This window comes from Carassius gibelio, chromosome B20, assembly GCF_023724105.1.
Source record: "Carassius gibelio isolate Cgi1373 ecotype wild population from Czech Republic chromosome B20, carGib1.2-hapl.c, whole genome shotgun sequence".
NCBI lineage: Eukaryota > Metazoa > Chordata > Actinopteri > Cypriniformes > Cyprinidae > Carassius > Carassius gibelio.
The window spans coordinates 23,824,568-23,847,896 of NC_068415.1; the positions used below are offsets into that span (position 1 = coordinate 23,824,568).

General features: G+C 36.1%; 1 protein-coding gene and 2 long non-coding RNA genes across 6 annotated transcripts; 1 reads left to right on the plus strand and 2 right to left on the minus strand.

Moving 5' to 3' along the window:
- The first annotated feature begins 5,363 nt into the window (after positions 1-5,363).
- LOC127983644 (uncharacterized) lies at positions 5,364-9,950 on the plus strand. Of its 2 annotated transcripts, none has more exons than XR_008160472.1 (4): positions 5,364-5,447; positions 7,382-8,069; positions 9,316-9,446; positions 9,593-9,950. It is a non-coding gene; the product is annotated as an uncharacterized LOC127983644 (long non-coding RNA). The 2 variants fall into 2 exon arrangements; XR_008160471.1 differs by lacking the exon at positions 5,364-5,447 and adding an exon at positions 7,197-7,280.
- A 503-nt stretch (positions 9,951-10,453) lies between these two features.
- On the minus strand, positions 10,454-14,236 carry LOC127984387 (uncharacterized). Of its 3 annotated transcripts, XR_008160584.1 has the most exons (6): positions 13,298-14,236; positions 13,132-13,196; positions 12,779-12,847; positions 12,512-12,609; positions 11,134-11,264; positions 10,454-10,987 (listed from the first exon to the last, which is right to left on the minus strand). It is a non-coding gene; the product is annotated as an uncharacterized LOC127984387 (long non-coding RNA). The 3 variants fall into 3 exon arrangements; XR_008160585.1 differs by lacking the exon at positions 12,779-12,847; XR_008160583.1 differs by having other exon boundaries at positions 12,512-12,847.
- Positions 14,237-18,553: 4,317 nt separating this feature from the next.
- LOC127983598 (uncharacterized) lies at positions 18,554-23,075 on the minus strand. Its single transcript, XM_052585794.1, has one exon. The coding sequence runs from the start codon at positions 22,889-22,891 to the stop codon at positions 19,280-19,282; it is 3,612 nt and encodes a 1,203-aa protein (XP_052441754.1). The 5' UTR covers positions 22,892-23,075; the 3' UTR covers positions 18,554-19,279.
- Between the last annotated feature and the right edge of the window lie 254 nt (positions 23,076-23,329).

Here is a 23,329-nt window from a genome sequence, read left to right on the forward strand (position 1 = left end):
GTTTACTAATATAGTCCACCTGACAGAGAGAATGAAAACTAATAAGTGAATTGAACTACATGAACTACAACTGACTTCAGCCACAGCTTTAGATTAAATCAACTGAAGATTTACCAACTTCACTCATTACTAACCCCAACTGACTTTATCAGATCAGAGATCAGAGATCGAAAGATCTTACTGAGAATTACAGAGATTTAGATGATAATGTTACTGTTTCGTTTGACGTTACCATTGTGGAGATCAGTGTTTCTTTTAGCACCCCTGCTGCCAATAAATAACAGTAAATAACCTGCTGCCAGTAAATAACAGTTTTTCTACAGTTTCTTGCCGTAAATTAATGGTTGCTAGCAAAAAAAGTGTTTTTCTAAAGTTTTTTGCCGTTAAGTCAAGGAAAAACAGTAATATACTGTAAAATGTAAATGTCAGATTTACCAAATGAAAAAAAAAGTTAATTTAACCAAAATATTTGTGAACATCCATAGAAAAAAAAAATATGCAAAGTCATACACTGATAATGAGAGTAAATACTGAACTCGACTGTATTAATGTCTGTTTGCACAAGAGAGATCTGTTAGTTTAATGTAGTTTTGTAGTTCACCATTGTGCTGGAGAGTAGAGCCTGTGCTTCAGTCAATGATGAGCCACAAATTCTGATCTTCTGCTGTTTTATATTAAGACAGTAAATGTGGAGTCGCTGATACAGTGGTGATCTCTGTGTTAAGTACTTCAGCACATACATGTGTGCTATAGCTGACAATGAGCCGCAGTGATTTGAGTAAAAGTCATGTATTTACTTACTTTATTTCTGCACATTAAGTGTTTGCATCTTTATATTAAGAAATACTCCTTCTCAGTGGAATTAAATTAAGTTCATAGTACTAACATCGTAAGAATGCTAGTTTTTAAACTCAAACTGTTTGAAGCAGTGGGAGTGGAGTTAATTTCCATGGTAGAATTTATGGTAAAATACTGTTAAAAAAAAAAAAAAATAAGAGTGGTAAATTAATGGTTGAAAGCTGTAAATTAACAGTACTTTACTGGCGCCCCTGCTGCCAGTAAATTACTGTTACTTAACGGCACAATTTTTTACAGTGCACATAGACTGCTTGTGGTCACAGTCTTTGTATTACCAGTGGACAGAAGGGCAGTTAGTGGTCACATAGGCGGTGAGAGTGACAGATGGGCTGTTTGTGTTGACACAGGTGATCATTGGGACAGACAGGGCCGGTGTGAGATTCTGTTTCGCCTCTTCCGTGGCGCGGAATTCAAGCAGCGGATACTCATCTGTCAATCATTCGCTCTGAAAGAGAGGAGATGCATTTTACGATTGGAGATTTCTTCACAAAATTGTTTTGTTTGAACAACATACGCTGCCAAACTCCCAACAAGCAGGTAAAGTGAATTCTGTGTTTCTCTAAAAAAAAAAAAGAAAACGTACAATTAATTACTTCCCAGATAGCATACATATCCGGGCCTCATCTGGGCCAACTATGGCACATCTGGCTCAGTTCTGGCAGCGGCAGAGGTTATATGGACCATCTCTGGCCCACACACATCAAGCCGGTTTTAGTTTGAGTTGTGGCATGCTGTTTATGGGCCAGATCTGGCCCGTGTGCAACAAACCGGCTTTAGTTTGAGTCGTGGCTTGCTGTGTGTGGGCCAGATCTGGCCCGTGTGCAACAAACCGGCTTTAATTTGAGTCGTGGTTTGCTGTGTGTGGGCCAGATCTGGCCCGTGTGTGACAAACCGGCTTTAATTTGAGTCGTGGCTTGCTGTGTGTGGGCCAGATCTGGCCCGTGTGTGACAAACCGGCTTTAATTTGAGTGGTGGCTTGCTGTGTGTGGGCCAGATCTGGCCCGTGTGTGACAAACCGGTTCTAGGTTGAGTTCTGGCTTGTTGTATGTGGGCCAGATATGGCCTATACCAGGTGACCAGATGTGCCATTTTCTGAAGACACGTCCTGGCAGATCACCTTTCTTTACCAGTCAGTGGTTCTAAAACTATTTTGAGTACTGGACGCCCATAATATTTTAGGACACGTAATATAAATACATACACACATTTATTTGACCTACACGGACCTGTTATGAAGCTGCAATGTAATTCGATTTTTTTTACATTTTTGTACCATGTCCTCTGGTGTGACACCATGTGCTTTGAACTTTTTTGGAACCACTAAAAATTTTTTATGCTTTGTTGTGCATTAATATGACACCCCTAAATTATATATATATATTTTTTAATTAAAAAATGCATGTTAAGCTACATAATCCTAGAAAATTTTGCAAATGTGTCTTGCTTGCCACTAATGACAGGTAAGCTTGGAATAGCAAGGTCATTAATTGACAGAAAAGGCTGAAACGTCCTTTGGTGTAATAAAAAAAAAGTCCTCCATTGTAACACCTGTACTGTCACACCACATAAAAAATCATTTTAAATAATTAAATAATATTTGTTTAACTCCTTTTTTATACTTTTAATTGCAATAATTACATTCATTAAATTAAGCTCTAATCATCCAAAAAAAAAAAAAAAAAAATTATGAATCTTTAGAATATATGAAAATTTCACTTTTTAATAAAAAAAGTTACAAAAAAATGAACTTTTTTCATAATATTCACATTTCTTCAATATGCACCTTACACACACACACACACACACACATATATATATAAATATATATATACACACACACACACATACATACATATATGAGTGTTCGTAAAAGCAACAATACAAAATCTTAAACTATAAAAGTGCCACTTTGTCCCACTATTATGTGCAGGCCTGGCATTTTGCACTGGGCTATAGAACTACAAAATGAATTTTAAATTAGCAATATCATAACTGAATGACATTTTGAATTGTGTAGTGATCTTATTCTATCCACCAAGCAATTGTATTCAATTCAATTCAATTCAATTCAATTCAAGTTTATTTGTATAGCGCTTTTTACAAAATAAATCGTTACAAAGCAACTTTACAGAAAATTATGTTTCTACAATATTTAGTAGTAGCTAGTAGTTTGTGCACATTTGACAGGATTTTAGAAAAAAAAATAATAATAATAATACAAGACGTAGTCAGCTAGACGATGAACTATCAATATTATTAATTAAGTTATTATATGATTCAGTCACACATTTAGCAATAATTGTTAGTTCTGTTTGTTGATTCAAGGTAGCATCATCAGGTTATATGGACCATCTCTGGCCCACACACATCAAGCCGGTTTTAGTTTGAGTTGTGGCATGCTGTTTATGGGCCAGATCTGGCCCGTGTGCAACAAACCGGCTTTAGTTTGAGTCGTGGCTTGCTGTGTGTGGGCCAGATCTGGCCCGTGTGCAACAAACCGGCTTTAATTTGAGTCGTGGTTTGCTGTGTGTGGGCCAGATCTGGCCCGTGTGTGACAAACCGGCTTTAATTTGAGTGGTGGCTTGCTGTGTGTGGGCCAGATCTGGCCCGTGTGTGACAAACCGGTTCTAGGTTGAGTTCTGGCTTGTTGTATGTGGGCCAGATATGGCCTATACCAGGTGACCAGATGTGCCATTTTCTGAAGACACGTCCTGGCAGATCACCTTTCTTTACCAGTCAGTGGTTCTAAAACTATTTTGAGTACTGGACGCCCATAATATTTTAGGACACGTAATATAAATACATACACACATTTATTTGACCTACACGGACCTGTTATGAAGCTGCAATGTAATTCGATTTTTTTACATTTTTGTACCATGTCCTCTGGTGTGACACCATGTGCTTTGAACTTTTTTGGAACCACTACAAATTTTTTATGCTTTGTTGTGCATTAATATGACACCCCTAAATTATATATATATATTTTTTAATTAAAAAATGCATGTTAAGCTACATAATCCTAGAAAATTTTGCAAATGTGTCTTGCTTGCCACTAATGACAGGTAAGCTTGGAATAGCAAGGTCATTAATTGACAGAAAAGGCTGAAACGTCCTTTGGTGTAATAAAAAAAAAGTCCTCCATTGTAACACCTGTACTGTCACACCACATAAAAAATCATTTTAAATAATTAAATAATATTTGTTTAACTCCTTTTTTATACTTTTAATTGCAATAATTACATTCATTAAATTAAGCTCTAATCATCCAAAAAAAAAAAAAAAAATTATGAATCTTTAGAATATATGAAAATTTCACTTTTTAATAAAAAAAGTTACAAAAAAATGAACTTTTTTCATAATATTCACATTTCTTCAATATGCACCTTACACACACACACACACACACACATATATATATAAATATATATATACACACACACACACATACATACATATATGAGTGTTCGTAAAAGCAACAATACAAAATCTTAAACTATAAAAGTGCCACTTTGTCCCACTATTATGTGCAGGCCTGGCATTTTGCACTGGGCTATAGAACTACAAAATGAATTTTAAATTAGCAATATCATAACTGAATGACATTTTGAATTGTGTAGTGATCTTATTCTATCCACCAAGCAATTGTATTCAATTCAATTCAATTCAATTCAAGTTTATTTGTATAGCGCTTTTTACAAAATAAATCGTTACAAAGCAACTTTACAGAAAATTATGTTTCTACAATATTTAGTAGTAGCTAGTAGTTTGTGCACATTTGACAGGATTTTAGAAAAAATAATAATAATAATAATACAAGACGTAGTCAGCTAGACGATGAACTATCAATATTATTAATTAAGTTATTATATGATTCAGTCACACATTTAGCAATAATTGTTAGTTCTGTTTGTTGATTCAAGGTAGCATCATCTGGGGTCCTCTGAGGGTCAGCATCATCTCTTCTCAGGTGTTCTGGATTCAGACTGGAGCTTGTTTAAATCCTAGTTACCACGGGATGTAAATCCCCTGGCGAAACATAGAAACAAAATACAGACATCATTAGCATAGCTGCTGATCCAACAAAGTAAAATTAGTTTAACCCAAGCTAATGAATAAAAATGCAACTTTGAACAGATGCAACTACACTCTTTGCAATTGTATGTGAATGTGTGAGACTTATGGTCATGGTTATAGGGAAATAACAAGAAGAACAAAGTGCAGTAAACGGTAAAACTGTTTGCACTACAAACCAGTTCGTTCATAATTAAGACAATACATTAAAAATAACATAGTAAGATACAGCAGTTTGCAACAGTACAGCAGTTTGTACAGCTAATATAGCTGGAATGACACAGAGAGCCAGACACATTAAATTTACAAATGTCCGCGCCCCCTCTTACAGAAAAAAATAAGGGGCATATGTTTATTCATATGTTTATTTATGTAACGTAAGCGTGTGACTTTTAATTCGTGACGTCTTTCATGGGCGTGCGCGCGGACCGGATGGAGTTGCCATGGAAACGGAGCGCAACACTGCAAATGTCACGAGGAAACACCCCGTTTCTCGCTGATTTCACTGTTTTCAGGTGAGTTAAGTCCATAAAATCACACAAATATTACTTATAACTGTTGTTGACACTTCTCTTACTTGTATTTGACTCGCTTCTGTTGTTTATTTACTTTATAGGAATGGTTTAATGTCTTCGAAAAGTCCGTTAGCATTTCTACCGTTTTCAGACGACGTATCGTCAGGTATGATAACTCTATTGTGCTCTTATTTATTAAAGTTTGGGCTTTTAATCAAATCTTCATCTGTAGATGATAGCTTTTGACTGTTTTGTTGGTAATCTTTCAATGGATGATTGGAAATTGCTTAATTTATTTATTAACATTTACACTTTACTGTTTATCGATGACGTCACGTAACGTTATCAAGGAGCGCGAAAATTGGCAGAAAACTAAAGTTGTTTTGATCTTTTATGGTAAACATAAAACTGTTCTGCGATTTCAAGAGTGACAAAATAAACCTTCTACAACAGAAGGGAGTGTCCAAGATTTTAATATTTCTGAAGGGAGCTGCTGGCAGAGATGTAGGAAGCGCTGAAAAGGTTAAGTAATCTAATATGCATGTTTTTCACAACATATATCGCAATGAATTTGTTATTTTATTTATTTATTTTTTGCATTTCACCTGCTCTAGCTGTTTCCATCTAATAAACCTGGAACTGTAGACTAAATATTGTTGGCTCTTTGTCAAATTGCTTGTTTTGTTCCTAGATTCTCCAGTGCTGATGGCCTGCTGCATCCAGCAGAGTCGGAGTGAACCTACTGTAAGACAACATCTCCAAGATGCTATTGACCACAAGACTAGTACAGTAAGTCAAACCTCAAATATACAGTACACTACTGTTCAAAAGCTTGAAGTTGATACAATTTGAAATAATTATCTTCTGCTCACCTCTGTAGTAATTATTTGATTAAAATATGTAAAAAGAGTAATATTGTGAAATATTATTACAATTTAAAATAGCTGTTTTCTATGTGAATACATTATAAACTAATTTATTCCGGTGATGTGCAGCTGTATTTTCAGCATCATTCCTACAGTCTTATTATTATTATAAAAAAATAATAATAATAATAATACAAGACGTAGTCAGCTAGACGATGAACTATCAATATTATTAATTAAGTTATTATATGATTCAGTCACACATTTAGCAATAATTGTTAGTTCTGTTTGTTGATTCAAGGTAGCATCATCTGGGGTCCTCTGAGGGTCAGCATCATCTCTTCTCAGGTGTTCTGGATTCAGACTGGAGCTTGTTTAAATCCTAGTTACCACGGGATGTAAATCCCCTGGCGAAACATAGAAACAAAATACAGACATCATTAGCATAGCTGCTGATCCAACAAAGTAAAATTAGTTTAACCCAAGCTAATGAATAAAAATGCAACTTTGAACAGATGCAACTACACTCTTTGCAATTGTATGTGAATGTGTGAGACTTATGGTCATGGTTATAGGGAAATAACAAGAAGAACAAAGTGCAGTAAACGGTAAAACTGTTTGCACTACAAACCAGTTCGTTCATAATTAAGACAATACATTAAAAATAACATAGTAAGATACAGCAGTTTGCAACAGTACAGCAGTTTGTACAGCTAATATAGCTGGAATGACACAGAGAGCCAGACACATTAAATTTACAAATGTCCGCGCCCCCTCTTACAGAAAAAAATAAGGGGCATATGTTTATTCATATGTTTATTTATGTAACGTAAGCGTGTGACTTTTAATTCGTGACGTCTTTCATGGGCGTGCGCGCGGACCGGATGGAGTTGCCATGGAAACGGAGCGCAACACTGCAAATGTCACGAGGAAACACCCCGTTTCTCGCTGATTTCACTGTTTTCAGGTGAGTTAAGTCCATAAAATCACACAAATATTACTTATAACTGTTGTTGACACTTCTCTTACTTGTATTTGACTCGCTTCTGTTGTTTATTTACTTTATAGGAATGGTTTAATGTCTTCGAAAAGTCCGTTAGCATTTCTACCGTTTTCAGACGACGTATCGTCAGGTATGATAACTCTATTGTGCTCTTATTTATTAAAGTTTGGGCTTTTAATCAAATCTTCATCTGTAGATGATAGCTTTTGACTGTTTTGTTGGTAATCTTTCAATGGATGATTGGAAATTGCTTAATTTATTTATTAACATTTACACTTTACTGTTTATCGATGACGTCACGTAACGTTATCAAGGAGCGCGAAAATTGGCAGAAAACTAAAGTTGTTTTGATCTTTTATGGTAAACATAAAACTGTTCTGCGATTTCAAGAGTGACAAAATAAACCTTCTACAACAGAAGGGAGTGTCCAAGATTTTAATATTTCTGAAGGGAGCTGCTGGCAGAGATGTAGGAAGCGCTGAAAAGGTTAAGTAATCTAATATGCATGTTTTTCACAACATATATCGCAATGAATTTGTTATTTTATTTATTTATTTTTTGCATTTCACCTGCTCTAGCTGTTTCCATCTAATAAACCTGGAACTGCAGACTAAATATTGTTGGCTCTGTGTCAAATTGCTTGTTTTGTTCCTAGATTCTCCAGTGCTGATGGCCTGCTGCATCCAGCAGAGTCGGAGTGAACCTACTGTAAGACAACATCTCCAAGATGCTATTGACCACAAGACTAGTACAGTAAGTCAAACCTCAAATATACAGTACACTAGTGTTCAAAAGCTTGAAGTTGATACAATTTGAAATAATTATCTTCTGCTCACCTCTGTAGTAATTATTTGATTAAAATATGTAAAAAGAGTAATATTGTGAAATATTATTACAATTTAAAATAGCTGTTTTCTATGTGAATACATTATAAACTAATTTATTCCGGTGATGTGCAGCTGTATTTTCAGCATCATTCCTACAGTCTTCAGTGTCACATGGATCCCTCAGAAATGCTGATTTGCTGCTCAAGAAACTTATTATCAGCGTTGAAACAGTTGTGCTGCTTCATTTTTTTTGTGGAAACCGTGATGCACTTTATTTTTCAGAATTCACAGATGAATACAAAGTTCAAAAGACCTGCATTTATTTATCCATTTATGCAGACACTTTTATCCAAAGCGACTTACAGTGCATTCAGGCTATCAGTTTTTACATATCATGTGTTCCCGGGGAATCGAACCCCCAACCTTGGGTTTGCTTGCTTGCTAACACAGTGCTCTACCAGTTGAGCCACAGGAAGACTATTTGAAACAGATGATTTTGAACAATTTGATGCATGTAACAGCAACATTCAAATGTTTGGAGTCTATGTAACAACGAATCCAACAAAAAAAAATTCAGCACATCTGTATTTTAACATTGATCATAATCAGAAATGTTCCTTGAGCAGTAAATCATCATATTAGAATGATTTCTGAAGATGTTTCACTGAAGACTGGAGTAATGATGCTCAAAATTCAGCTTTGATCAAAGGAATAAATTACATTTTAACAATATTCACATAGAAAAGAGTTGTTTTGAATTGTAATAGTCACAGTGTTACTATTTTACTGTAATTTGATTCAATAAATGGAGCCGTGGTGAGCATAAGAGATTATTTATAAAGGCATAAAATATTTTACAGACCCCAAACTCTTGAATGGTTGTGTAAATTACAGTTATGATGTTCCTCCCAGTTAAATTTTATTAAAATGTATTAAATGTTACTCTGGCATATGCAGTCCATTTTATAGAGACTGTGTCTGTTCCCCAAAAAAAGACAACAAATAATATGTTTATTAAGGGATCTAGAAAAATTATTTCAGTTTAAACCTACTAGATTAAAAATAGTACTCAATGTACTCCATTGATGAAATAGTAAAAAGTGCACATTGCCTGAAATGATATGAACAGCAGCTATGCTAATCTTTCTCCCTTTGCCTTCCTGTTTCTGCAGATGTCCATCCCAGGGTTATTAGGCACATGACTTGCAGGACGTGTGAGGACTTCAGATGATACCAGTACTCAAAAGACCTTAGATGATGGCAACTATAGATGGACATACAAACTACCGCCACTGCAAAAAAGGTCATGTTAATTTGAAAGAGCTGTCTCACAGTATCAAGGGCTCCCTTATCAGTTCTGCTTTCAGTACTGGAGAGTAACAGATACATTTTTTTTAATGTTTTTATTAGTACATATACGTTATCTTGCACATTTTATCTCCCCAACAGATTCTAATTTGAAAGAAGTTTATAATGCATGTTCGCTACTCCCAATTCAGAAGACTGAATCAGGCTGTGTATCTGAATGTTTCTCATACTCTCTCCTCTCTGCCGCGGCTGAATTTGGGATTTTCCTTAGCTGTCAGTTATAAACGTCAAAATTAAAAGAAATAAACATTTGAAATGTATCAGTCTGTGTGTAATGAATGAATATAATATACAAGTTTCACTTTTTGAATGGAATTAGTGAAATAAATCAACTTTTTGATGATATTCTAATTATATGACCAGCACCTGTATATCATTGCTCTTTTGTTGATTTTGATTGCTTCCATTGTCCTAATTTGTAAGTTGCTTTGGACAGAAAAGTGTCTGCTAAATGTAAATGTAATGCTAATGTGTATTTAACTATATTTATAAATATTTATCTGTATTTTTTATTTTGTAATAATGTAAATGTATTTGTTTTATATCTATACATGCAGTTGTATTCATGTATGTATATTTATTTGTCTAATTTTTATATTTTAATATAGGTGTCGCCTATGCCATTTGTGAGATGCGGCATGGATCTGGTACAGTTGTGGCTGACTTCTGTCAGACAAAACTGGGCCAGATCTGGCCCAGATGTCACCCACACCATTTTTGAGATGTGGCCCAGATCTGGTTCAGTTGTGGCTGACATATGTCAGCCAGACTCAGGTTGAGTCATCGCCGTCATTCTGCGCGGTATGTGGGCCAGAAGAATATGGGAGATGTCCCAGATAGCAAATGACATGTGGCCCAGTTCTGGGTTAGATATGACCCGTATTTACCCTTTCTAGACACAAAAGAATATGTAATTCATCCAGAATAAAGAAAACACTCATGTAAACTGCTTTATTAAAATATAAAAATTAGACAAATAAATATACATACATGAATACAACTGCATGTATAGATATAAAACAAATACATTTACATTATTACAAAATAAAAAATACAGATAAATATTTATAAATATAGTTAAATACACATTAACATTACATTTACATTTAGCAGACACTTTTCTGTCCAAAGCAACTTACAAATTAGGACAATGGAAGCAATCAAAATCAACAAAAGAGCAATGATATACAGGTGCTGGTCATATAATTAGAATATCATCAAAAAGTTGATTTATTTCACTAATTCCATTCAAAAAGTGAAACTTGTATATTATATTCATTCATTACACACAGACTGATACATTTCAAATGTTTATTTCTTTTAATTTTGACGTTTATAACTGACAGCTAAGGAAAATCCCAAATTCAGACGTGGCAGAGAGGAGCGAGTATGAGAAACATTCAGATACACAGGCTGATTCAGTCTTCTGAATTGGGAGTAGCGAACATGCATTATAAACTTCTTTCAAATTAGAATCTGTTGGGGAGATAAAATGTGCAAGATAACGTATATGTACTAATAAAAACATTAAAAAAAATGTATCTGTTACTCTCCAGTACTGAAAGCAGAACTGATAAGGGAGCCCTTGATACTGTGAGACAGCTCTTTCAAATTAACATGACCTTTTTTGCAGTGGCGGTAGTTTGTATGTCCATCTATAGTTGCCATCATCTAAGGTCTTTTGAGTACTGGTATCATCTGAAGTCCTCACACGTCCTGCAAGTCATGTGCCTAATAACCCTGGGATGGACATCTGCAGAAACAGGAAGGCAAAGGGAGAAAGATTAGCATAGCTGCTGTTCATATCATTTCAGGCAATGTGCACTTTTTACTATTTCATCAATGGAGTACATTGAGTACTATTTTTAATCTAGTAGGTTTGAACTGAAATAATTTTTCTAGATCCCTTAATAAACATATTATTTGTTGTCTTTTTTTGGGGAACAGACACAGTCTCTATAAAATGGACTGCATATGCCAGAGTAACATTTAATACATTTTAATAAAATTTAACTGGGAGGAACATCATAACTGTAATTTACACAACCATTCAAGAGTTTGGGGTCTGTAAAATATTTTATGCCTTTATAAATAATCTCTTATGCTCACCACGGCTCCATTTATTGAATCAAATTACAGTAAAATAGTAACACTGTGACTATTACAATTCAAAACAACTCTTTTCTATGTGAATATTGTTAAAATGTAATTTATTCCTTTGATCAAAGCTGAATTTTGAGCATCATTACTCCAGTCTTCAGTGAAACATCTTCAGAAATCATTCTAATATGATGATTTACTGCTCAAGGAACATTTCTGATTATGATCAATGTTAAAATACAGATGTGCTGAATTTTTTTTTTGTTGGATTCGTTGTTACATAGACTCCAAACATTTGAATGTTGCTGTTACATGCATCAAATTGTTCAAAATCATCTGCTTCAAATAGTCTTCCTGTGGCTCAACTGGTAGAGCACTGTGTTAGCAAGCAAGCAAACCCAAGGTTGGGGGTTCGATTCCCCGGGAACACATGATATGTAAAAACTGATAGCCTGAATGCACTGTAAGTCGCTTTGGATAAAAGTGTCTGCATAAATGGATAAATAAATGCAGGTCTTTTGAACTTTGTATTCATCTGTGAATTCTGAAAAATAAAGTGCATCACGGTTTCCACAAAAAAAATGAAGCAGCACAACTGTTTCAACGCTGATAATAAGTTTCTTGAGCAGCAAATCAGCATTTCTGAGGGATCCATGTGACACTGAAGACTGTAGGAATGATGCTGAAAATACAGCTGCACATCACCGGAATAAATTAGTTTATAATGTATTCACATAGAAAACAGCTATTTTAAATTGTAATAATATTTCACAATATTACTCTTTTTACATATTTTAATCAAATAATTACTACAGAGGTGAGCAGAAGATAATTATTTCAAATTGTATCAACTTCAAGCTTTTGAACAGTAGTGTACTGTATATTTGAGGTTTGACTTACTGTACTAGTCTTGTGGTCAATAGCATCTTGGAGATGTTGTCTTACAGTAGGTTCACTCCGACTCTGCTGGATGCAGCAGGCCATCAGCACTGGAGAATCTAGGAACAAAACAAGCAATTTGACACAGAGCCAACAATATTTAGTCTGCAGTTCCAGGTTTATTAGATGGAAACAGCTAGAGCAGGTGAAATGCAAAAAATAAATAAATAAAATAACAAATTCATTGCGATATATGTTGTGAAAAACATGCATATTAGATTACTTAACCTTTTCAGCGCTTCCTACATCTCTGCCAGCAGCTCCCTTCAGAAATATTAAAATCTTGGACACTCCCTTCTGTTGTAGGTTTATTTTGTCACTCTTGAAATCGCAGAACAGTTTTATGTTTACCATAAAAGATCAAAACAACTTTAGTTTTCTGCCAATTTTCGCGCTCCTTGATAACGTTACGTGACGTCATCGATAAACAGTAAAGTGTAAATGTTAATAAATAAATTAAGCAATTTCCAATCATCCATTGAAAGATTACCAACAAAACAGTCAAAAGCTATCATCTACAGATGAAGATTTGATTAAAAGCCCAAACTTTAATAAATAAGAGCACAATAGAGTTATCATACCTGACGATACGTCGTCTGAAAACGGTAGAAATGCTAACGGACTTTTCGAAGACATTAAACCATTCCTATAAAGTAAATAAACAACAGAAGCGAGTCAAATACAAGTAAGAGAAGTGTCAACAACAGTTATAAGTAATATTTGTGTGATTTTATGGACTTAACTCACCTGAAAACAGTGAAATCAGCGAGAAACGGGGTGTTTCCTCGTGACATTTGCAGTGTTGCGCTCCGTTTCCATGGCAACTCCATCCGGTCCGCGCGCACGCCCATGAAAGCACGTCACGAATTAAAAGTCACACGCTTACGTTACATAAATAAACATATGAATAAACATATGCCCCTTATTTTTTTCTGTAAGAGGGGGCGCGGACATTTGTAAATTTAATGTGTCTGGCTCTCTGTGTCATTCCAGCTATATTAGCTGTACAAACTGCTGTACTGTTGCAAACTGCTGTATCTTACTATGTTATTTTTAATGTATTGTCTTAATTATGAACGAACTGGTTTGTAGTGCAAACAGTTTTACCGTTTACTGCACTTTGTTCTTCTTGATATTTCCCTATAACCATGACCATAAGTCTCACACATTCACATACAATTGCAAAGAGTGTAGTTGCATCTGTTCAAAGTTGCATTTTTATTCATTAGCTTGGGTTAAACTAATTTTACTTTGTTGGATCAGCAGCTATGCTAATGATGTCTGTATTTTGTTTCTATGTTTCGCCAGGGGATTTACATCCCGTGGTAACTAGGATTTAAACAAGCTCCAGTCTGAATCCAGAACACCTGAGAAGAGATGATGCTGACCCTCAGAGGACCCCAGATGATGCTACCTTGAATCAACAAACAGAACTAACAATTATTGCTAAATGTGTGACTGAATCATATAATAACTTAATTAATAATATTGATAGTTCATCGTCTAGCTGACTACGTCTTGTATTATTATTATTATTATTTTTTCTAAAATCCTGTCAAATGTGCACAAACTACTAGCTACTACTAAATATTGTAGAAACATAATTTTCTGTAAAGTTGCTTTGTAACGATTTATTTTGTAAAAAGCGCTATACAAATAAACTTGAATTGAATTGAATTGAATTGAATTGAATACAATTGCTTGGTGGATAGAATAAGATCACTACACAATTCAAAATGTCATTCAGTTATGATATTGCTAATTTAAAATTCATTTTGTAGTTCTATAGCCCAGTGCAAAATGCCAGGCCTGCACATAATAGTGGGACAAAGTGGCACTTTTATAGTTTAAGATTTTGTATTGTTGCTTTTACGAACACTCATATATGTATGTATGTGTGTGTGTGTGTATATATATATATATATATATGTGTGTGTGTGTGTGTGTGTGTGTGTGTGTGTAAGGTGCATTTTGAAGAAATGTGAATATTATGAAAAAAGTTCATTTTTTTGTAACTTTTTTTATTAAAAAGTGAAATTTTCATATATTCTAAAGATTCATATTTTTTTTTTTTTTTTTTGGATGATTAGAGCTTAATTTAATGAATGTAATTATTGCAATTAAAAGTATAAAAAAGGAGTTAAACAAATATTATTTAATTATTTAAAATGATTTTTTATGTGGTGTGACAGTACAGGTGTTACAATGGAGGACTTTTTTTTTATTACACCAAAGGACGTTTCAGCCTTTTCTGTCAATTAATGACCTTGCTATTCCAAGCTTACCTGTCATTAGTGGCAAGCAAGACACATTTGCAAAATTTTCTAGGATTATGTAGCTTAACATGCATTTTTTAATTAAAAAATATATATATATAATTTAGGGGTGTCATATTAATGCACAACAAAGCATAAAAAATTTGTAGTGGTTCCAAAAAAGTTCAAAGCACATGGTGTCACACCAGAGGACATGGTACAAAAATGTAAAAAAATCGAATTACATTGCAGCTTCATAACAGGTCCGTGTAGGTCAAATAAATGTGTGTATGTATTTATATTACGTGTCCTAAAATATTATGGGCGTCCAGTACTCAAAATAGTTTTAGAACCACTGACTGGTAAAGAAAGGTGATCTGCCAGGACGTGTCTTCAGAAAATGGCACATCTGGTCACCTGGTATAGGCCATATCTGGCCCACATACAACAAGCCAGAACTCAACCTAGAACCGGTTTGTCACACACGGGCCAGATCTGGCCCACACACAGCAAGCCACCACTCAAATTAAAGCCGGTTTGTCACACACGGGCCAGATCTGGCCCACACACAGCAAGCCACGACTCAAATTAAAGCCGGTTTGTCACACACGGGCCAGATCTGGCCCACACACAGCAAACCACGACTCAAATTAAAGCCGGTTTGTTGCACACGGGCCAGATCTGGCCCATAAACAGCATGCCACAACTCAAACTAAAACCGGCTTGATGTGTGTGGGCCAGAGATGGTCCATATAACCTCTGCCGCTGCCAGAACTGAGCCAGATGTGCCATAGTTGGCCCAGATGAGGCCCGGATATGTATGCTATCTGGGGTGGGCCAGAACTGGGCCACATGTCATTTGCTATCTGGGTTATTATATTATCATATAATCATATTTATGTGATTAATTATAGCAACTGTTTTGAATGTTATGTGATTTTCAAGACTTTAGTGCATATATATATATATTTTTTTTTTTATTATTATATATATATATATATATATATATATATATATATATATATATATATATATATATTAAAATAACTATTTCCTATTTTAAATTAACTTTATTACTGTGATTTAAAGCTGAATTCTTCAGCATCATTTATGTGATCATATGATCCAGAAATCATTATCTATGATTATTTGCTCACAAAACATTTCTTAGTGTAATCAATGTTGATATTATCATTGTCACTATAATGATGAAAGCACATTATTTTCGGAAGGTTGACGTGATGCTGAAGACTGGAGTATTAATTCTGAAAATTCAGCTTTTCATAACAGGAATAAATTACAATGATTAGAAAATATATTCAAATGTAAAAAAAAAAAAAATAAATATTTCCATTTAAATATAATATTACAATGGTATATATATATATATATATATATATATATATATATATATATATATATATATATATATATATATATATATATATATATATAATGAATTATAAAATACATTTGATATATTTAATTTGAATCTATATTTCAGGAATGTTTAGATGATGCATGCTCTGTCAAGACCCATCCTCCACAGAGTAGGTCACCCTAAAGAAGGTCTCAGTCCACCAAAACATCACACCAGACACTTTGTCAGCGGAGGATCAAAGGTCAGAAGGGTTTCTTACAGATGCAGGTAAATAAATAATTCATACAGGCACTTATGTGTGTAAACTCTCTGTCTCATATGTGCACACAACACCAAGACATTATATTTCAATAAAGTAATCCTGTTCATCTTCCGTAGAACATCACACCATCGGCCATAACATCGGCCCTCGTTCAGCTCACACTGGACCCCTCAGAACGGCTGGTCCTTGTGTTGGACCAAAGATGGACAGATCTGTTGAGAATTGCCCGTGAACATCTCTTGGCAACGCACCATAGGAGCAAGGATCTTCTTAAACAGGTCCAAGGCTTGTTTTTTTTTCTGTGTTTTCCACAATGTTAAATTGTATTATTATTAATATTATTGTAGCTGTTGTTGTTTAATCTACAATTTTAAATTATTTAATTGATTTCCATTTGTTAAATAAAACATCAGAAGTATTGGCCTTTTTTACACTGTACTTTAGTGTGTTAATTAATTCTATCGACTCTGTATTGTTATTTTATCTTGCTCAGTTTTGTAAACACTAAATGTTGGTAATGGCTATTATTAAACTAATAAAATAAATATTTTATTTAAAATACTCTACCAATCAAATGTTTTTCAGCAGTAAGATTTGTAATGTTTTTTGAGAAGTCTTTTCTGTTCACCAAGCATGCCTTTATTTTATCCAAAGTACAGCAAAAATAGTAGCATTTTAAACATTCTTACTATTTTAAATCAGCTGCTTTCTATTTCAATTCAATTCAATTCAAGTTTATTTGTATATCGCTTTTTACAATACAAATCGTTACAAAGCAACTTTACAGAAAATTATGTTTATACAATATTTAGTAGTAGCTTATAAGTTGTGACTGTCAGTTTGTGCACGTTTGACAGGATTTTTAGAAAAATTAATACAAGTAGTCGTACGTAGTCAGCCAGACTATGAACATTATTAATATTATTAATAATTAATAATATAATTATTATGCAGTCACACTTGTAGCAATATTTGTTAGTTCTGTTTGTTGATTCAGCGTTAGCATCATATGAGGTCCTCTGAGGGTCAGCATCATCTCTTCTCAGGTGTTCTGGATCCAGACTGGAGCTTGTGTAAATCCTAGTTACCACAGGATGAAGATCCCAGCAGAAACAGAGAAACAAATAGAGACATCATTAGCATAGCTGCTGATCCAACAAAGTAAAATTAATTAGTTTAATCAGATAAAGAATAATAATGCACTCACAATTTAAGAGACACATTATTTGAATGCTTGGCAAAAGAGTTGCATTTTTAATCTAGAGTTAAACAGAGAGAGTGTGTCTGAACCTTTTTCATCTTTATCATCACTTTTAATCAATTTAAATCATCCTTGCTAAGAACAAGGCATTAATTTCTGTCATTTCTTTCCCCCCAAAAGAATGGTATAATCTATATTGTTAAGAAAGCTTTTTAACAATGCAGATCTTTGGATCTTTCTATTTAAAGAATCCCTGGGGGGTTTAAAATATTGATGATGATAGTAATAATAATAATAATAATAATAATAATAATAATAATAATAATAATTTTTTCTTGAGCAGTAAATCATATTATTCTGATTTCTGAAGATTATGTGACACTGAAGACTGGAGTAATGATGCTGAAAATACAGCTGCACATCACAGAAATAAAATACATTTTACTATATATTCAAATAGAAAGCAGTTATTTTAACTAGTAAAAATATTTCAACAATATAATTGCTTTTACTGTATTTTGGATCAAATAAAGGCAGGCTTGGTGAGAATTAAAAATCTTACTGTTCAAAAACATTTAACTGGTAGTCTAATATTTTTTTTTCTGTGTTCTCGACAACTTTAGATTTTATTATTGTTCTTGTTGTTGAATCTATACATTTAAATCGTTTGATGTATTTCAATTTGTTAATTAAAATACTATAAGCATTTGGCCTTGTTTGATCTGTATTGAACTGTGTGTTAAGTTTTTTTTTTTTTTTTTTTTTTGATTAAAACATGTGTAATGGCAAAAAACAAAGTTGGGTTTTCCCTGTAACCCCCTGTTATTGTTTTCAACCACCTGGAGAATGCGCGTACAGGGTCAGACTCACAGCCTGAATCCAAGAAAATCCAAGTGTTGTCATGGAATGTTTGTTGATATTTATTGCACATAAACAAAGTACAAAACAAAAAATGTGAACTAATTTAAATGACTTTAAATATTCCTTTGTAGAGCTTGGAGTTTAGCTTTCTCCTATAAGCAAAAGCTCCTGCAACACAGATCCAGGCCGAGGTCAAAGACTGTATCTGCTGGCACGCCTTCTCCCCGTCACGCTCTGAACGCTCCAATTTATATGATAGTGCCCTCTCCTGGCTGTGGAAGATATACTACTTAAATGCAACAGAAAAGACAACTATAAGTAAATTATGAAACCAAAAAAAAAAATAAAATAAAATAAACTCAAATGCGGCTCCTACACACCGGCCCCTAATTGTTCTCTATAGAATCAATTATTTAAAATAAATAAAAAAAAAAAGGAGCCAGAAATCAATAATCTCTTAAATGTTTTAGAAAAATAAGTATATATGTATACATTACATCCCTTATTGGTGATCTTTAGGAGGCGCCGGACATTCTTCAGTCTCCAGAATTCGGCACAGCTTGGTAATGGGCCTATCAAGTATTGAAGTCTGTGTCTGGAGCTTCACGGATCGGACTAGCCCCTTTCGATCAGGCTTGGTCTCTAGAACTCTTCCTAATGGCCATGATCCTCTAGGAGCAGTGGGGTCAACCACTAGAACCAGATCTCCAACATTCAGATTCTTCTTCACTACAGTCCATTTTTGCCTTTCCTGGAGTAGAAGAAGGTATTATTTGGTCCATCTATGCCAGAAAAGATCTGCCATGTACTGAACCTGTTTCCAGTGGCGTCTAGCATAAAGGTCTGAATTCAGGAAGATTCCAGGAGGCATAATGGGCTGGGTTTTTAGGAGGAGGATGTGGTTTGGGGTCAGCGGTTCCAGGTCGTATGGGTCTGAGGACACTGTGGAGAGAGGACGGTTGTTTAGAATAGCCTCTACCTCACAAAACAGAGTTTGAAGACCCTCATCATCGATTGACTGTTGATGGAGTGTGGAGTTCAGCACGTAACGAACAGATCTAATAAGCCTTTCCCAGACTCCGCCATGGTGCGATGCTGCTGGTGGGTTGAAACTCCATTCGATTCCATCAGGAAGCAGGGCATCCTGGATCTTTGACTTGTCCAGCATCATCAGAGCTTTTTTGAGCTCCACCTGAGCACCCACCAGGTTTGTTCCGTTGTCAGATCTGATGTGCTTAACCTGCCCCCTTCTGCAAACAAATCTCCTCAAAGCGTGAATGCATGAGTCAGTGTCTAAGGAGAAAGCTACTTCCAAATGAACAGCTCTGCTGGACATACATGTAAACAGAACTCCATACCTTTTAATGGTGCTTCTTCCTCGCTTCACTTCAATCGGGCCAAAGTAGTCCAATCCGACATTGGTAAAGGGAGGGAGGTCAGGTAGGATTCTTTCTACCGGCAAATCTGCCATTTTCTGCTCACCGGCTTTGCCCTTCAAACGTCGACACATGACACATCTTGAGAGCACCTTTCTTGCTAAAGAGTTGGCCTTATTAATCCAATATTTTTTACGGAGCTCTGAGAGCATGTGGTTCCTGCCACTGTGACCACAGCGTTCATGAATGTGTCTTAAAAGAAGAATTGAAATGTGTGAATCTTTGGGCAAGATACAGGGGTGTTTGGTTTCATCAGGCATGGCAGATTTATGCATCCGGCCACCTATTCTTAAGATGCCTTCATCTAGCACAGGATCAAGCCTACAGATCCTGCTGCTCCTTTTCACTTTAGGTGGGGTCATTTGCAGTGTTGAAATTTCAGCTGGGAATGCTTGCCTCTGAACATAAAAGATTACTGACCTTTCTGCCTCTAAGAGATCTTCCACTGTGAGGAGTTGTCCACCAGGTTTGGTCCTAGAAACCTCCAATTTTGGGCTCGCCCTTTGGCTGTGGGAGCGGGTAACGACTCGATATGATGGAGAGCCCTTTTGTTTTTTGATTCTCAGTCTCAAGGCCTTTTTTAGTTTGATGTACCATGCCACTGCTTTAAGTAGCCTAATCCAATTTGAAAAGTATGAAATAAGCTGGTCTGTGGGTGATTCAGTGTTCACCACTGTTGTAAACACAGTAGTGTTTCTCCTAACCTCTGGATCATCCTGTAACACTGAGCCCAATGCCTTCACCTCTAACCAACCTTCCTCAGGTTTCCATAGGAACTCTGGGCCATGCATCCACCTCCTTTGCTCCATGAATTTGCCTGCACTCAATCCTCTCGAGGAATCATCAGCTGGATTGTCTTTACTTCTTACGTATCTCCATTGGGACAGCTCCGAGTTATCCCGAATCAGCGAGACCCTGTTTGCTACATACGTTTTAAATCTTGCAGTGTCACTTCTAATGTACTTAAGTACGGTTTGGCTGTCAGTCCAGAAAACGGAAGGCTTTAAGGGTAGATGTAGTTCTCTCCTTAGCATTTTGTCCACCTTTACCAACAATGCTGCAGCGGCCAACTCCAGACGTGGTACTGTGATGCTCTTTAAAGGAAGGACTCTGGACTTTCCCATGAGAAAGGTGACATGTATAATGTCCTGTTCATTAGCTTGTCTTATGTAGCTTGCTGAGCCATAGCCATTCTCACTGGCGTCAGCAAAGTGGTGTAGTTCTGCACACTTTGTTGTCCCATAGCCTTTTGGTTTCAAACAACGTGCAACACTGAAGCCTTTTATTCTTTCTAAATTGTTTGTCCATTCTTCCCACCTGTCTACTACAGCTTGGGGCAAAGGTTCGTCCCATCCAAAGCCTCTCTTGCAGAGCTCTTGTAGCAACTGCTTGGCTGGGAGAATGAGAGGAGCAAGAAATCCGAGGGGATCAAAAATGGAACTTACAACAGAAAGTATGCCTCTGCGGGTATGTGGCCTCTGGCTTAAATTGATGTTAAACTGGAAATGGTCAGAGTCCACGCACCACTGCAGTCCTAGGGCTCTTTCGATTGGCAGGCTGTCTTTGTCAAGATCTAGTGTCTTGATTTCTTTTGCCCATTTTTCTTTTGGAATGGATGCTAGAACTGCCCGATTATTGCTGACCCATTGAGTGAGCTGGAATCCACCTTTGTAGCATAGTGTGGTGAGGTCTTTTACTAGCTGGATGGCTTCAGACTCTTCAGCCATGGATTTAGCACAATCATCCACATAAAAGTTGTGCCTGATTGTTTCAGCTACGTGCAGGGGAAAACAGCTTTCCTTGTCATCAGCAGTTTTTTGTAATGCAAAACTTGCACAACTTGGGGAGGACACTGCGCCGAATATGTGCACAAGCATATGGTATTCCTTTGGGGTTTGACTGGTGTCACCCTGTGGCCACCACAGGAAGCGCAAGTAGTCCACACCTGATTTCTCTACTCCCACCTGATGGAACATTGACTTAATGTCAGCCATAATTCCTATAGGTTCTTTGCGGAATCTCCAAATGACTCCGACAAGAGAATTGGTCAGATCAGGACCCTGTAGTAGCTCTGTGTTGAGGGATACACCTTTGTAAGTAGCTGCACAATCAAACACCACTCTAAGTTTCTTCTTTTTGGGGTGGTACACTCCATGGTGTGGTATGTACCATACCTTCCCAGGTGCCTGTGTGAGTTCTTCCTCTGGGACCTCCTCTGCATAATGATTTTCAAAGATGTCATTGATAAAGGCAATATATTCTTGTTTGTATTGTTCATCTTTTTTCATTTTCCTTTTCAGAGTTTGGAGGCGCTGTTCAGCAACTTGGCGATTGTTAGGCATGCTGATATCAGTTTTCCTAAAGGGCAACTTCAGATAGTAATGTCCATCTTGTAAGACCGCCTCATTAGCTATCTCTAAAAACCTTCTGTCCTCAACTGACATTTCAGTCTTCTCCTCCGATACTACCTCACTAAAATCCTGATTATACTGTGAGATCAGAAGCTGTTCTAGACGTGCAACTGATATCCTATTCACAGTCACACTCTCTGCACTGCCCTCAGCACTTCTCAGTGGCCCGTTTACAACCCACCCCAATAAGGTTCTAACTGCGTAGGGGCCCCCATTTTGACTATTAACAACCTCCCATGGTTCTAAGCACTTTGGAGCATTCGTGCCAATCAACAGCTCCACCTTTGAATTAATGCTGGGAAGTTTGACTCGACTTAGATACTTCCATTGTGCTAAGTCTTTCTGCTTGGGAATGCTGTTTGTGGTAACTGGCATTTCTTTTTGAGTGAAGAGATCAGGAAGAGGTAAGAAGTTATTGCTGTCTAGTGCTGAAACTTCTACTTCAGATACAACATGGGTTGGAACAGTTTTTTCTTGATTCATTGTGCGTAGAAGAATGTGTGCTTTTCTACCTTTCAGATTGAGCCGAAACATAAGATCCTCGGAGCAGAAGGTGGCAGAGGATCCAGGGTCCAGGAGAGCATACACCTGTAAGATTTGGCTGCCCTTTGCTGCCTTAACCTGAACTGGGACAATGGACAGCACACTCTCTTGATCTCCGGCCCCTATATGACCACATAACCCTGCCGATGCACCGCCTGTAGCATTAGAGGGTCTTTCTGCTTTTTCGACGATACTGTCTTTGGCCTCAATATGTAGGACACTAGGGTGAGCTTGCTTACATACTTTACAGCTGAGACGCCTTTTGCAGTCTCTGCTAATGTGGCCTGTGGAGAGACATCCAAAGCAAATGCCTTTGGTCTTTAAAAAACTGAGCTTGTCTCTATGTGTTATCTTTAAAAAGTCTTTACACATGTCCAATGTGTGTCTTGCGCTACAGAAGGGGCAAGAAAGATAAAACTTCATCTGCTT

What these genes read in the sequence shown, in the direction of transcription:
- LOC127983598 (XM_052585794.1), bottom strand. Translation starts at nt 22,891, where the DNA reads ATGTTTCGGCTCAATCTGAAAGGTAGAAAAGCACACATTCTTCTACGC.